Below are 15,629 nucleotides of genomic sequence, written 5' to 3'. Positions count from 1 at the left end.
ATGAAAACACAAACAAGATCGATTTCATGAGGAAAGTTAATGTTGTAAACATGTAAATTTACAGTGAAAAAACAAGATTAGTGATGTATAATCAATTAGAACGAATACAGTATTGAGAAAAACTTGCCATGATCACCAATGCGCTTCGAATCAGAGTAAGAAAGAGAAGTTCTTATCTTCGCCTTGGTCTGGCTTGAACCGGAGAACCCACTGACTGTGGCTCTCTATAGTTTCTGCTCGGAGAATCCATCGATGTTCTGGAGTAGGCATCTGCCGGCATTGGATCCAACGGAATGGTCTCAACGAAACATGCACTGTTCAAACGGGTTTTCTCTAGCTCCAATTGAAGCATTCCGCTTGTACATTGCTGTGCAAGAGCCTAAAGCAGCAACAGTGGCCAAGCAAAACCGCTTTTAGTTGAATCTGTAACCGGTTTTAAGTATTGAAGATGGTACATATCAAGTGGTGGTTAAGGATAAGTGTTCTTACAAGGAGGTCATCTGGGGATACGGATGATTGTTTGTCATCTGAAATTGCATCTTCACTGCCACGTGTTGGTTTCCGTTGATGCCTTCCCGGGCTGTTCTCGACTGTCTCGCTTATACTCTCTGTAGCTTTCTCTAACACAGCTCCTTGCAGAGACTTAAGTGACTCGGTTGCATCGACCGTCAAATATGGGTTCAGTATAGTCTCAAAGTACTCTAGCTGCATCATAGTTTGTAAAATCAGATACGCATCATAACTAGTTTACGTATTAACCCATTCACTCAAATAAAGTTGAGAAGACCAACAAGTTTTATTTACCTCAAGCATCAATTGGCAGAAACCATTTGCATCTATTGAACTCAGGTCGTCAGATCTGTTTTCTTCCAGAAGACTGAGAAAAGTATCAATCAGACCTTCGACCAAAGTGCCAAGAATTTTGTCCAGGAGTGGTTTGGCACCCGCAAATACCTGTAAATTATTGTTCTTAGTATAAGTTTAACTGGGTTTAGCTCTAGGATTACTCAAGTGTGATGTTTAGAAGCAATTTTTATAGAAATTCGAATGTCTAACTCTCTTGGTAAGATGAAGCAACGGTATTACCTCTGCATGGACAGCAACCAGAGTGTGTAACAGCTCAACAGCATTATCTCGTATGCCCTGAAGAAAGGTTTAGTTATCGTTTCTTCAGAAAATAGGTCAAGTATATTTTCATTGTTTATACCAAGGAACAAGAAAGTCACAGCTGAGAGTGAATTTCCAACTTACTTTTACCGGAGGTGCCGCACCCCACTGAATACCAGAGTCCAGCAAATAATTTGTTGCAGCGGTTCTGATCAAGTTTGCCTGTGTACAAGATATATGGAAGCAAAAGGAAAGGATTTAGGAAAATAATCTTCCTTTTTCTATCCTTCGATAGAACCGTATCATTTCTTTAACACACAGCGCAAAACTAAAACTAACTTAGGCAGGCATTACCTTAGCAAAAGTGTAATGTTCAAGGACCTTCTCTCCAAGACCAGAGAAAGACATCATTAGATCTTGAAGATCACTGTTGTCGTCATCAACTTCCCTGGAAGATTTAAGAGACGAATGGGATTAGCCAGTTAACTATAATGCCATATAAAATTTCTCACTGACATTCAAACTTTTGATTATAAAATTACGACATTGGTACTGACTATCGTGGTTGAGATTTGAGACAATAAGCATGAATAAGTTTGTCCAACTTCTCTACCGGTTACAGCAGAGATAGGAAAATGTTGATGTTAAAAAAAGCACCAATGAAGTTCAATTAGAAAGAGACCCACCTCGACTGTGACCAAGTATATTTGTACTTGTTGTAAAGCTCAGAGGCAAGTTCGTCTTTGCAATAACCTATATTACTTAAGATCATCAGCAACTGCTTGTGAGGATCAACGACACTTTCAGGAGCATTGATTGATGGTTCTTCTTGGTGGTCGTTCGGATATCCATTTTGCCAACTCTCTCGCTTTGAGGTGCCTTGAGAAAGGTCAGCACCAATTTGCTCCAAGTGAGCTACATATATGGAAAAAAAGAATATCAACATAACTATCGACATTTCTTTTTTTTCTGAACAGTATACAACTATACATGTATTATCATGAAAGTTTGGTGTAAAAGGCTTACCAGCAAAATCCAGAAAGCAGTTCAAAAAGGCAAGTCTAACAGATATCAGGATTTCCTCAATATGAGCAATCATATCTTCTGATCTAGCAGCTTCACCTTTAAAAGATAGAATCATCCTGGAGTAAACATAGTATGCAGAAATCAGCAGCCATATAAGGCAACACCTCATGAGATAGCTTGTATCTTATTCTCCACTTGTACACTAGTCATATGAGTATAATTTGTGATTATAGTACGGACAACCAAAATTATAAAAATGGCAATTTGGTAACTGTCATTTTGTTCTCTAACTAGAGAGAGAGAGAAGTAGAGTACTGTCTAGCTAGCATCATAGATATAAAGAACTCTTACAAAGTAATAGAAACAAGTTGTAACTATTAATGTACATAAGATTAAGTATTTGGATATATACATGTAAGTTTGACTAAAAAAAAGGATATATACAAGTAACTGCAAGATGCTAGAAACTTACAGATTAATTTGTTCCATCCCAGAGATGATAACTGAACGGAATGCAAGGGGCAGGTAAGAGATGGAATATGGAGATCTATTCCTTTCAAGCATAGAAACTGGGATCCACGTCTCTTCCTTTGATATTTCTTCTGTAGACGCCCTCATCCAAGAGCAAAGCCTTTGGATGTATATTTTAGTGATTTCCACTTTAACTTTTCTTAGTGCCATGACTGCCAGAACCAAAACGTGTATACATAATCTCAGTATATTTTACCAAAACAACAAGCTCAAGCTTCAGAAGAGATTCACATACCAGCACTATGGGGAGCTGACTCTTTGGCCTCAAAAGCTTGGCATGCTTTTGATACTTCGTTGATGGCATCACTCATATATGGGTGGAGAATGTATGATTCGTTAAAATCATGAAATGTGATTTGCACCTACACAATCATAATCAGGGGGGAAAGTATTAGAACTAATGAATGAAAACAGATGACAGGTTCATCTTTCCAGTATGGCAGAGAAAAGACATGAAAACATCAGTTGACAGAAAAGGAGATGACCTTTTCTTCATAAACAGAAATGGTATTGCGTATCATCCCAGCGACTTCTTCCAAAGAATGACTTATATACCTCACCTCTTCCACCTTCTCCTCAGCTTTACTGATATCATTAACTTGGGAAGACTGAATTTGTAGAAATCAAATCAAAGTAAAGATTTAGCTCCATTTGAATAAAGAAAGAAATAGGCACTGCCCTCAGCATACAAAATTGTAATACAAAGTTTATATATTGCAGGGGCAGAGCACATAGGAGTATCATATACCTTGGCAAATTTCCCATTGAAAATAGAAAGAGCTGTTTTCCAAAATGCAGGGAGATGATATACGATTGCAGCAGTCAATCTTTTGATATATCTTCCCCTCAAAGCATCATGTTCTTTCCCTGCCGACTCTACTGATGGTAGGTCAACTTGAACTTGATTATCTTCTATAGAAGACGTGTCATCTGACTGAAGGATTGAAGAAAATACAAATTGTTATCATCTTTAAACCTGAATCTTGCATATATTGTAGTAATACAGCTGCCTTCACATTTGAACTCACAAGTTGAACACCATTTTGTTGAATTTGTCGCCACTTCGCGTCAGAGAGAGCTCTCTCATGCACCTGGTTGCGCAAAATTTCCATCCTTGCTTCATGATCAAATGTACACTTTTCAAGCAGTCCATGGATCCTTTGGTTCTGATAAAAGAATGAACCAGAAAACTTTAGATAAATAGTCTGAGAAACTGTATGTGGTGTGTGTTTCTAAAGAGGTGCCAAGTAAGACCACAAATATGAAGGAAAAGAGATGAAAAATAGCAGAGGCTAAGAGAGCCAGGATATTAAAAGCAAAACTAGCAGGAAACTAAACACTACTCAGCACTAACTTAGGAAAGCGGTAGTGAAAAGAGTAACAACGTCTAATACACTAACCTGAACATTTAAGTAATGCCAAACAGGATCTGATTCGGGCTCCAGCTCCAGCAAAAGCCTCACAGTGTTTTCCAGCTAAATAAAGCAAAAGAGTTTTAGCATCCAGCAGAGGAAGAAAAGGGAGAGACAAAATACATAAATGTCTTGTATAAATATGAATTTGGTGACTCATAATCTTACAAAAGGGAAACATGAAAACTTGTATTGTACACTTAAATGATAGCGAACTTATAAAAAAAAAATGCACCAGGATCCTTAACTTCTTTGAATGAAAGATGGAATGTACATTCCATGTTTCACATTATAATAGAAGTAGTAATAGTGAACTCACACTCGTAAAATCTATTTTTGGATCTTCCATAGACCTGTAAAGGGTGCATTTAAACTCCTGCATCACTTTCTCAACCTCCTCGAGTACACGCTTGAGTATATTGACCTGTAAGCAACGTGTTACTCTATGCTTTTCTCACGAGCTGCGTAATGCAAGTGAATAAAAATTTAACAAGTGAATGCTGGGAGAACATGAGTGGTATCTGTCTTAAGAGTTTGATCAATGGGGCAGGCATACATGAGAAGGGAGAGCAATAGACTTCGCCTTCTTGTATTCCCGAACAGCCAAATCATACTCGCCTTTGCTAATACTGCTACGAATTATACTGGGTAAGTTGAAGAGTGTACGGAATCTCTGAAGCATTCCTTGTACAGACCTGATCTTCTCAGCTTGGGCCTACGAACAATGGCGAAAAAGTCTTACGCAGATAGCAAGAGGCTAGGACAACACCAAAAAACAATAGTATGTGACCATACCAACCTGTCTCTCAAAAAGCGGTTCAAAAGCACGACTAGCTCGTGATGTCACACTCTTCATACAATTAAACAAATGAGTAGTTCCCGATCCGTCAGGGTCATCTTCGATCCGTTTCAGTTTTGATTCAATATCTTTAAAGAAAGGTAGTAGACTTCACATCGACAAGAGATAAGATTAAAGTAAATATATGCCAAACCAATTGAGTACAATAATACATACCATCAATTGTTGTTTTACACGAGACAAAGCAGTCAAAATTATCCTTCACCAGTTGTTTCCTTTGTAAATTACGACCCTTTAAGTCACTTTTTAGAGCAAGGGCACCAGATTCCAAGTCCGCTGCACTTGTCTCTTGGTGAATGCGAGAAAGAAATAGCTTGGGATCGAAATAGTCAGAAGTGTACACCAACTTTTCTGCAAATTCTCAGACGAGTCAAATTCTAAAAAAAACAGAAGTTGTACATCGAGTAAGCGGCAGAAAATTCAAGTCTGGTGTAAGAGCTAATAATCAACCTCAAGTTGTAAGTATGGTCATGAAGAAATACATACCCCGAAGTGCATTATCCACTTTCTCAGCTTTGGAAAGACTTTCTGATGATTCAGTGATTAATCTCAAAGTCTTGTTATCTATTATCCTAAGAAGTACACAAAAAAAGCCATATCATGTTCTCAGAGGTAGAATAAACTATCTGATTGACTTTCAAGGTGAGAAAAACAAATGGAAGATAATAGTTAGTACCCTAAATTTAATGGATCAATGCATTCCATGCCACGAGGGAATGATTGCAAACTGGTAAGAACCGCCTTCTTGCCTCCAGATACCTTCCGCTCAAGCTTTTCAGTCACGGGTGCTGCTGTTCTTGACTCCCGCATATCACGAACCCTGCGGGCAAGCTGCCAAGTGTCATCAGCATTTAAGTGAAATGTTCATATTTCCAACTAAATCTGCGTGATGCCATGATTTTAATTTAACTAATGGCCTTATGTTGACTCTTTCACATTCAATTCTGCACATTGAAGCCTTTCCAAAGATCTCAAAACTATTCCACGAACAGAATATTCAACTCACACAACTGAATCCTAAAATCAATCAACCAAGCTACGATTACTTGTGACTACTTCAAATCAAAACAAGATAGATACAGCCAAAAGAGAAGTCAAATTCTGAGTTTGAAATTGATCTCGCCGAAATCAAAATCGAAGCCAGATCAATCCCAAACAAGATAGATACCACCGTACCTCAGCTTCATCCACTCGTTTCCAGCAATCAGGCTCCACACCATCCCAAGCTACATTATCTTCCTTCCGCGATCTCCCTCTCTCCTTACCACTTCCGCCTCTTCCTCTACCTCCACCACCACCACCGTCTCTTCCCGGATCATTCCCCACATCCTCATCCCCGCTCGAAATGCTAAGCAATTCAACCTCCGATTCATCATCCTCATCCATCGACGGCTTCCTCGCCGCCTTCGCACCTCCACTAGACTTCCTAGGCGGAGGAGCAGCCGCCGTCTTCTGTTTCCGTGGCTGCTGCACTAAATTCGCGACGGGCTTACGAGAAGCAGCGGAAGAAGGCTTCTGATATGTAAGATCTCTCTGAGATTGCTCCTTCAACGCCATCTGAAGCAGCTCATCTTCGTCAAAATCGTCGCTATCGCTCGACATTGTTATCTCCTGGAAATCAAATCAGATGATCCTCGTCTCTTTCTCTTCCTCCCTTTGAGCTAGATAGAGATCTGTGCAGTTCTAATTTGAAATTTTTTGTTTTGTGACTTTTTCCGTGTGACGAATTTTTCTTCTCTTTTTATTTTATTTTATTTATTTGATATTTTTTACTTTCCCAATTCCAAAAACGAAGTCGTTTTAGCTATTTTAACCTAGTCCCAACAAATAGTTTTTTAAGCATACTCGAACGAAACTATAAATACGCAACAGAGCCCAAAAGAAATTTACGAAACCCTAGAATTCGCAAACTTGTCACCCAGAACGAAAAGGCTCTCTCTAGCTGTTTGTTTTACTTACCCTTCTCCCCCAGAAAGAACTGATCTTTGTTGGATACCTTCTTCTTCGTTGTTTCAGTAAATCTCCCCCCTGGTTTGTTTTTGCCTAATATGAAGCGAAACCCATTACAGATTAAGGTAATTTATTCTCATCACCCTTTGATGTCGTGTGATTTATTGATTTGTTTGTTGTTGATTCTAATAGTTATTGAATCGGATACCTTATTATTGTATTGTTTAATCACAGGTTATATTCATATTTGATTTTTATCAATGGATACGAGGAAATCGAGTGCGTCGGGTGGGGACGATGATCTCCCCCTTGTCTCCTCTATGGGAATTGTTGAATGTGTGATAGACAACGACGACGATGTTTCTATTGGTACGGAGATTAAAGGTGAGGAAGAGAAGGTTGTGATCACAGGAAAGGAGGATGACTCTGCTACTAAGAGTGATGAGGTTGGAGGAGTAACTTCAAAGAGTAAGAAGAAGAAAAAGAAGAATAAGATTGGGAAGACTGCACATGGTGAAGATGATTTGGACAAGATACTCGCTGAACTTGGGGTTGTTCCTGTTTCACCAGCATCTAAAGTGGAGAATATTGAAGCTGAACAGTCTGAGATAGTTTCACCTGGTGAAGGATGGAGAAGAAGCAGAGACTGTTGAGTCGGCTGCAGCTAAGAAAAGGAGAAAGAAGAAAGAAAGGGACAAGAAAGCAGCTGCGTCTTCTGTGGAGGCTGAGGAGGACAAACAAGGTAATCCATTGTTTGAGCCATCACAGCGTAAGAAGAATGATGTGAATGTTAAAGTAGCGGAGAAGAAAGTTCCTAAACATGTTCGAGAGATGCAAGAGATTATTGCGCGGCGGAAAGAAGCTGAAGAGAGGGAGAAGAAGGAAGAAGAAGAGAGATTGAGGAAAGAGGAAGAGGAGCGCCGCATTGAGGAAGAGCGAGAAAGGGAAGCTGAAGAGAATAGGCAGAGGAGGAAGATGAGGAGAATGGAGAAGAAGCAAGAAGGCGGGTTTCTAACAGCGAAGCAAAAGCGTGAAGCTGCGAAGAATGAGGCTTTCAAGAACAAGGTGTTGACTGATGCTGGGGGTCTTCTTGTTGCTGATAAAAACAGTGATTCCTCAAAACGTCCTGTTTATGGCAATAGAAAAAAATCAGCTTGCCAAAAAGCAAACAGTTCTGCTTCTGTCCAGATGAAAGGTGGTGTAGAAACAAAGGAAAATCATGCAGAGGAACCAGGTACTTTGCCTGAATTGGTTTTAGTTGACGATAAAATGATAAAGGCACATGATTCAGGTCAGTAGAAACACTTGAAAAGGAAGAATCTCAGTCTGTGGTTTTTTATCTTTTGTCTGCTTTATCTAATATTTTGGGTTTCAATACAGGTCCCGTCGCAGATAGACCAACAGTGAAGGCTGGAGTTGCAGGCAAGACAAAAACAGCTGCAAAAAAAGCTATGCCTAAGGTGGATGATGTTACCCGGCCAAAGGGTACTTCTAAAAAGGGTAAAAGCTTAGTACTGACTGAAATTGCTAAAGAAGTAGAAGGAAACCTTCGCTCTCCCATTTGCTGCATCATGGGTCATGTTGACTCTGGTAAAACAAAGTTGTTGGATTGCATCAGAGGAACAAATGTTCAGGAAGGTGAAGCTGGGGGTATTACTCAACAGATTGGTGCAACATATTTCCCTGCAGAAAACATACAGGAGAGAACCAAGGAGTTAATTTCTGATGCAAAAATCCAGGTGCCAGGTCTATTGGTTATCGATACACCTGGACACGAGTCATTCACAAATCTGCGGTCAAGGGGTTCAAATTTGTGTGACCTTGCAATTCTAGTGGTTGACATAATGCATGGTCTAAAGCCACAAACCATAGAATCTCTGAATCTTTTGAGAAGAAGGAATGCAAAGTTCATTGTTGCCTTGAATAAGGTGAGACTTCTTGTCATTCTGCTGGGATGTGTTTAGTTTTCTCTGTGGTCACTAATTTATGGCATAAAACCTCCAACTTTCAGGTGGATTTGCTATACGGGTGGAAAAGAAGCAAGAATGCTCCTATAATGACGGCAATGATGCAACAATCGAGTGATGTGGTTAATGAATTCAAAATGAGGCTAAAACAGGTAAGTTCTACGTCTAGAGGCTTTGGTTTTAATATTATAGGGTGAAAAAGGATGTGTTCATGTGTCATAATATAATATTGTTTCATTGGTCCAGGTTATAACCCAGTTCGGAGAACAAGGTCTCAACTCTAAGCTTTATTACGAGAACAGAACAATGGGAGAAACTATCAGTATTGTACCTACTAGCGCTATTAGGTCTGAAATTCTTTTGCTGTCTTCAAATTGTAGTTCTTTAGAGTTTAGAGGTAAACCATGTTCACTATGGATTATTGGATATTGATATTTCAGTGGGGAAGGGATCCCAGATCTTTTGCTGTTGTTGGTTCATTTGGCTCAGAAAACCATGGTCGAGAAACTGACATATGTTGACAAAGTCCAGGTTTGTCTCATTCCTCTTTTAGGTAATGAATCGTTTCTGCACTACTTCAACTTTCTTATATTTTCTTAAACTGGTTGACAGTGTACTGTCCTCGAGGTCAAAAATATTGAAGGCCAAGGTATTACAATTGATGTTGTCTTGGTCAATGGTGTACTCCATGAAGGTGATAAAATAGTTGTTTGTGGGTCACAGGTAAGTAGAAAACTCAGGGGTCATACCTAAACATGTAATATGTCAAGTATATCATAAAGCTGAAACTTGATGTGATTGATTCTTTTCCTTTCTTCTATTTCAGGGACCAATTGTAACAACTATTAGATCATTATTGACTCCTCATCCGATGAAGGAGATGCGGGTGAAGGTACTGTCAGATAGTCCATCCCTTTCCTCTTGTTACTATTATTCTAGGGAAACATGGTTTATGCAAATAACTTTCTACATTCCATTTTTTAATACAATGACAATGTCTTGGTCTGATGTGTCAGGGTACCTATCTGCCTCAAAGAGAAGTAAAGGGTGCACAGGGTATCAAAATTGCAGCTCAGGTTATTATCTCTGACACTGCAATTGCTGTTATTTTTTCCTTGATCGTAATTATTTAGCCTCCTAAAATAATGAGGACATCCTGAACAAATGTTTCCTATATTTTTCGTTTTTACAATAGGGCCTTGAACACGCCATTGCTGGTACTGCCTTGCGTGTGATTGGACCTAATGAGGACTTGGAAGAAGCCAAGAAAAGTGACATGGAAGATATTGATTCAGTTATGAACCGGATTGAGAAAAGTGATGAAGGAGTTTATGTACAAGCGTCTACGTTAGGGTCCTTGGAAGCATTGCTCGAGCTCTTGAAGTCCCCTGATGTAAACATACCTGTCAGTGGTATTGGCATTGGACCTGTGCACGAGAAGGATATCAAGAAGGCTGGTGTAATGCTAGAGAGGAAAAGAGAGTTGGCAACGATTTTGGCTTTTGACGTGAAAGTAACTGCAGAGGACGGAGAACTTGCTGACAAAATGGGAGTAAAAATCTTCTGTGCCGATACCATCTATGATCTGTTCAAACAGTTTAAGAGTTACATCGTGAATATCAAAGAGGAGAAAAAGAAAGAAACAGCTTGTGAAGCAGTTTTCCCATGTGTCCTTCAGATTTTACGAAACTGTATCTTCAGAAAGAGTAACCCAATAATCCTCGGAGTTAAAGTCACGGATGGAATACTCAAGGTATATCTTATTTTTTTCTCATGAAGATCATTGTACGCTTGTCTTCTGGGTCACACAGATCTAACAAAATGGTCGTGTTGATGATTTAGGTTGGAACTCCCATTTGCATTGTCAAAAGTATTGAGAATGTAAGAGTGTTTATGGACATTGGGCGTGTTGCATCTATTAAGAAGAACAAGAACCTTCTTGATTATGCAAGAAAAGAGCAGGAGGTGTCTATTGAGGTATGAGACCTCTTTCTCTTTCATTGATTGACTGTTTTTTTTTTTTAGTTTCTCTGCATTTGTTTAAAAACTAATTATTTGTTTTACTACTACTAGATCATTGCGTCTAACCCTGAAGAACAGAAAAAGATTGCGAGGCACTTTGGTGAAGAGGACGAGCTTCTCAGTCACATTTCTAGGCGATCTGTGGACGAACTCAAAACTAACTACTGGGTAAGTTTGAGAAGTACTGGTTTATCGAAAATGTAGTTTTAAAATGAACCGTGTTTTATTAAGCTGATGATACTCGAAACCTTATTGCAGGATGAGTTATCTAACGACGTGAAGAGTCTTGTTTTGGGACTTGAAACAATATTCGGGATATAATAGATTCATTACCCTCTCACATTTCGAAGCTAATCACAGAGATTACACTGAAGTTTGAGAGGGAACATATATGAGTTTCTTCTCTTTTTTTTTCTCTTTTGAACTGCTGTTTAATCTTCTTTTATAGACATTTCTTTAAACGCCCCTATATTTTCTTATGCAATCAAACACTCACTGTTTTGGATTTCTGGTTTAAAGTTTTCTATCAACATTGTCTTTGGTTCAATCTTCCAATATTTTTTGAAAGATTATACAGAGTCTAGTTATGTAACTTGTCTTGCCACATATGTGGGTTATTGTGTAACTTAATACAGTTTGAGGCGAATCTGTGAATCCAGAGAAGTAAAAGGGCTACATTTTGAGATATCCCGTTTTCTTCCATGTGGTTGCAATTTGATTTTCACACTCCTGTGCGACTGTGAGCTAAGAAGTCCTCCGGAGCTAGCTCAGTAGCTCTCGCGCTCCCATTGAACAACATCTCCGTCTATGCAAAGGTATCGTAAGGCTACAAAACAGTTGAGCAAGATTATTGCAAAGTTCGAGTTTTTTTATTTATTGAGATTTGGAAAGAGGCTTAGGCTTAGGATTAGGGTTTTCTGCGTATAGATGTCGAGCTTGTTACACTGCATAAGGGTTTGTATAATTCCATCTTTCCGGAGAAATGTCGGAGATTTCGTGTTTAAATTCTTCCGCCGTCGTAGTCAATCTAGGGTTTCTGGTGAGTAGAAGAAGAACATTGTGTTCAGTGTCACAACAAGTGAAATCAGATGATTTACAAAACCAAACCCAGAGTTCGGAATCTTTTACAGTTTCGTATCTGGTGAATTCTTGTGGGTTGTCTTTGGAATTAGCCAAATCAAATTCAAGATTCGTCAAACTGGTTTCTTCCAAGGAACCAGACTCTCTTCAAGAACCATGGCTTCACCAATGACCAAATCACCAATGTCATCAAATCTTTTCCACGTATCCTTTCATTGAGCCCAGAGGACGTTATCTCTCCCAAGCTCATGTTTTTCAATTCCATTGGGTTAACGGCCTCTGATACTGCGAAGCTGATCTCTTCTTGTCCGAAAACGCTATCTTTCAGCTTGAAGAAAAGACTGATCCCTTGTTATGATTCCCTCAAGAGCATACTCTTAGAGGAAGAAAGTGTTGTCAAGTGTCTCAAGCGTGGATACAGATGTTTCTCTTTGAAGATTTCTCATTGTGTATCTCCTCGGATCTCTGTCTGTAGAGAGCTTGGTGTTCCTGATAAAAGCATCAAGTGGTTGGTTCAAGCGTCTCCTTTGACTTTCTTCTCTTCAGAGAGAAGGTTCAACGAGGTCTTGAACAGAGTTTGCAGATATGGTTTTGACCCGAAGAAGGCTGGTTTTGTTCACGCTACGGTAGCCTTTGATTCCACGAGCGAATCAACAATGGAGCGGAAGTTTAAGTTGTTTCAACGTTTTTTGGTTGGTCTAAAGAAGATTTCGTCTCAGCCATCATGAGATTCCCAAACGTTGCGAATGTTTCAGATGAGAAGATAATGTATACGATGGAGTACCTTGTAAACAACATTGGTCTGCAGGCTCGTGACATTGTTGCAAGACCGGTGGTGTTGGGTCTGAGCATGGAGAAGAGAATCAAACCGAGGAATCAGGTGATCTCTTTGCTTCTCTCTAAAGGACTTGTGGAGAAAGAAGACATCAACTATTTCACTGTATTAAAGATGAAAAGCTTCGAGTTCATGGATAAGTTTGTGCTGAAACATCAGAATGAGATGCCACAACTTATACAAACCTTTAACAAGTAATCAATGAGTTTTTGTTGTGGCTGAATCTTGTCGATAACACATGTATTCTTGGCTTCGGTCATGTTTTGCTATAGGTAAAGTAACTTTTTACATCATAACGATAAAAAAAGATTTACCTATATTGCTTTGGTGGTAATTTGTTGTTGGTTCTGTTTATATTTACTACATAGAAAATGATATCAAAGATGCTAAAGCCACATGTTCCATATTCCTTTCTACGAGGATGTGAGAGAGAGATGACACGCAATCTCGTGCAAAAGCAGCATGAAGTTATAGAACACGACAACGATTCCAAAAGTAGCTCTCTCTTTTTTTTTATTATGTTTCTTCCGTAGATTCATTGATTTGTCATGACAAGCTTTTTACACTGTGAAACGTGATCAAACATTGTGTAAAGGATCTGTATTCTCTAGTCTCAAAAACTGAAAATAAATTTCACTCACAATGCAACGTGTTTTGTTAGGCTAAAGTTAGAATTTCTAACAGGCTCTTCTAACTACCAAACAAAGCGGTATTTTGGCGGATTAATTTGGTGGTTTTGGCAGATTAGTGGCACTTTCTAGGATTTCGTCTATTGAGTCAAATTGTGTACTCTCTTCAGTTACATTTTTTTCTGTTAACTAAAGGAATATATAATTGTTGACAGAAATTAGATTCAGTTGGAGGCAAATTAGTTGAAGAAATTTATCAGCCAAAACAATTGACATGCCAATTAAGTTAGTAATCAGCTCTATTTTTTTTATTTTTTTTTATGATTCATATATACTAAGAGTCGATTGTTAGATATGTTACATAGGTATCTATATAACTTTAAAATTACACAAGAAAGAAAACCAATTTTTAAAAAAATTACCATATTGATTTCAAATGTCAAACTTCAGATTTTAAGTTAGTTCTTAATTTATAAATATTTAATAAAAATACAAGTTTATATGTGTATATTATCTTTTATGTAGAAACATTTCTATATGCATGTATTATCTCCAACACAGAAAGTACATAAACTTGATTATATATATACTAGATTAGGACCCGTGGTATACTGTAACACCCGCGTCCCGCACTCCTAAAGGGGGGCAATTTGTTTTAAGGAAATTGATCGCTAGCTGAGCTTAAGTAGCTAAGCTACTAGCTCAACTAGCTAGAATATGAGTTGTACGAGCTGAACGTGTTCGGTGAACAAGTTAGCTCAGCTACGGACAGCTCTCGGCCAGCTGCGGACAGCTATCGGGCAGCTAACGTCAGCTCGACCAGCTGCCAGTCAGCTGCCACTAGCTCAACCAGCTGCCAGGAAGCTCGACCAGCTGGACAGTAGTGGCCAGTGAACGAGTAAGCTGGGTGCTGGGAGCTCGGTCATGGGACGCGGTGACGAACGGGTATGGACGAACAGTCGTGATCGAACAGGCACGACCGGACAGGCGTGACCGAACAGGCACGACCGGACAGGCGTGACCGAACAGGCACGACCGGACAGGCGTGACCGAACAGGCACGACCGGACAGGCGTGACCGAAAAGGCGTCATGACCGAACAGGCATGACCGAAGAGGCATGACCGAACAGGCACGACCGGACAGGCGTGACCGAAAAGGCGTCATGACCGAACAGGCATGAACGAAGAGGCATGACCGAACCGACACGGACGATCGGTCATGGCCGAACAGGCACGGCCGGACAGGCACGGCCGAACGTGTGCGAGCGAACGTACACGATCGAAGGGTCTCGTCGGACAGGTACCTTTTGGGACCTAGACTTCAGCCAGAACCCTATAAATAGAGAGCGTTGCCTTCATTTCCAGGACATCAACCATCATCCTTCATTTCGAACATAGTGTCGGACTGATCGAATGGTCATTGACGATCTGCGTCCACGGACGGATCGATCAAGCGTCGACCGGTGATTCGATCGCTAGTCAGATCGGGCGATCTAAGGATCGACGATATGAGCTGTAGGTCGGATGGATCGGTCGGGTGGTCGACGAGTCAGTTGGAAGTATCGGCTTGGTCCGTGGATTGACGATTCGATTATGGGGTCGGATCGTTTGATCGGACCTGGCTCTGATACCAAGACCGACGAGTCGACCGGGGTACCAAGATATGACCGATAGGTCAACGGACGGTACGTCCGGTAAGCTTCGGATACGAGTGGTACGGGAAGCCGATAGCGCAACCGATCCCTGTGAACTGAAGGGACTATAAGTCCCCATCCCTAAACTGTGCGAACCTGTGGGGTTGGTTGGTTGTATGGCTATGCACCAAGGGATGGGTTAAGGTTAATATGATATTCCGCTGCGTATAAAGGTCCAAAGGCAAGGCCGCGAGCCAAAGCTAAGTGGACGGGTTAAAGGATATTCGGTCGGGAATAGGGCCGAGGGGAAGCCGTGACCGCGGACGCTGGGACGTCCGGGTCGGGGTCTTTCATATACCGCAGGGCAAAATTATTTATAACTAAAATATTTAAATTATAAGTTGTATTTGTTGGTTAAATATGTTATAATTATATAATAATTGTTAAATAAACTGTATAATACCGCAATATCATTTACTTTTACATAATATTTATTTAATCAATTTAATTAGAGATGTCTATTCTCTGATACCGACAATGTTAACAGAATAATAAAATGATATTTTACCCCTGTAAC

The 15,629-nt window shown here is 39.9% G+C and overlaps 1 protein-coding gene and 2 pseudogenes across 3 annotated transcripts; 2 read left to right on the top strand and 1 right to left on the bottom strand.

Annotated features, from left to right (window-relative positions):
- Window position 1: 1 nt before the first annotated feature.
- LOC104756475 (exocyst complex component SEC5B) lies at window positions 2-6,714 on the bottom strand. 2 transcript variants are annotated; one of them, XM_010479076.2, is made up of 21 exons: window positions 6,112-6,714; window positions 5,612-5,766; window positions 5,422-5,507; window positions 5,092-5,286; window positions 4,876-5,003; window positions 4,633-4,791; window positions 4,396-4,500; window positions 4,065-4,139; window positions 3,693-3,830; window positions 3,413-3,598; window positions 3,150-3,272; window positions 2,900-3,026; window positions 2,606-2,816; window positions 2,134-2,249; window positions 1,794-2,022; window positions 1,462-1,555; window positions 1,252-1,329; window positions 1,087-1,143; window positions 805-954; window positions 490-705; window positions 2-379 (listed from the first exon to the last, which is right to left on the bottom strand). In XM_010479076.2, exons 1-21 carry the CDS (start codon window positions 6,535-6,537, stop codon window positions 173-175), a joined length of 3,261 nt encoding a protein of 1,086 aa, XP_010477378.2. In that variant the 5' UTR covers window positions 6,538-6,714; the 3' UTR covers window positions 2-172. The 2 variants fall into 2 exon arrangements, with proteins under 2 accessions (XP_010477378.2, XP_010477379.2); XM_010479077.3 differs by having other exon boundaries at window positions 5,612-5,755; window positions 6,112-6,659.
- Window positions 6,715-6,872: 158 nt separating this feature from the next.
- Window positions 6,873-11,421, top strand: LOC104740812 (eukaryotic translation initiation factor 5B-like; annotated as a pseudogene). Its single transcript, XR_015587205.1, has 13 exons — window positions 6,873-7,010; window positions 7,120-8,176; window positions 8,266-8,813; window positions 8,897-9,004; window positions 9,099-9,199; window positions 9,293-9,383; window positions 9,465-9,575; window positions 9,679-9,744; window positions 9,869-9,928; window positions 10,048-10,605; window positions 10,695-10,829; window positions 10,926-11,042; window positions 11,133-11,421. The product of XR_015587205.1 is annotated as a eukaryotic translation initiation factor 5B-like (transcript).
- A 242-nt stretch (window positions 11,422-11,663) lies between these two features.
- On the top strand, window positions 11,664-13,012 carry LOC104740809 (transcription termination factor MTERF8, chloroplastic-like; annotated as a pseudogene).
- Window positions 13,013-15,629: the final 2,617 nt, after the last annotated feature.

Source organism: Camelina sativa, chromosome 17 (assembly GCF_030686135.1).
Source record: "Camelina sativa cultivar CO46 ecotype springtype chromosome 17, ASM3068613v1".
NCBI lineage: Eukaryota > Viridiplantae > Streptophyta > Magnoliopsida > Brassicales > Brassicaceae > Camelina > Camelina sativa.
The sequence above is the reverse complement of the archived record's forward strand: the minus strand, read 5'-3'. Positions and strand labels throughout refer to the sequence as shown.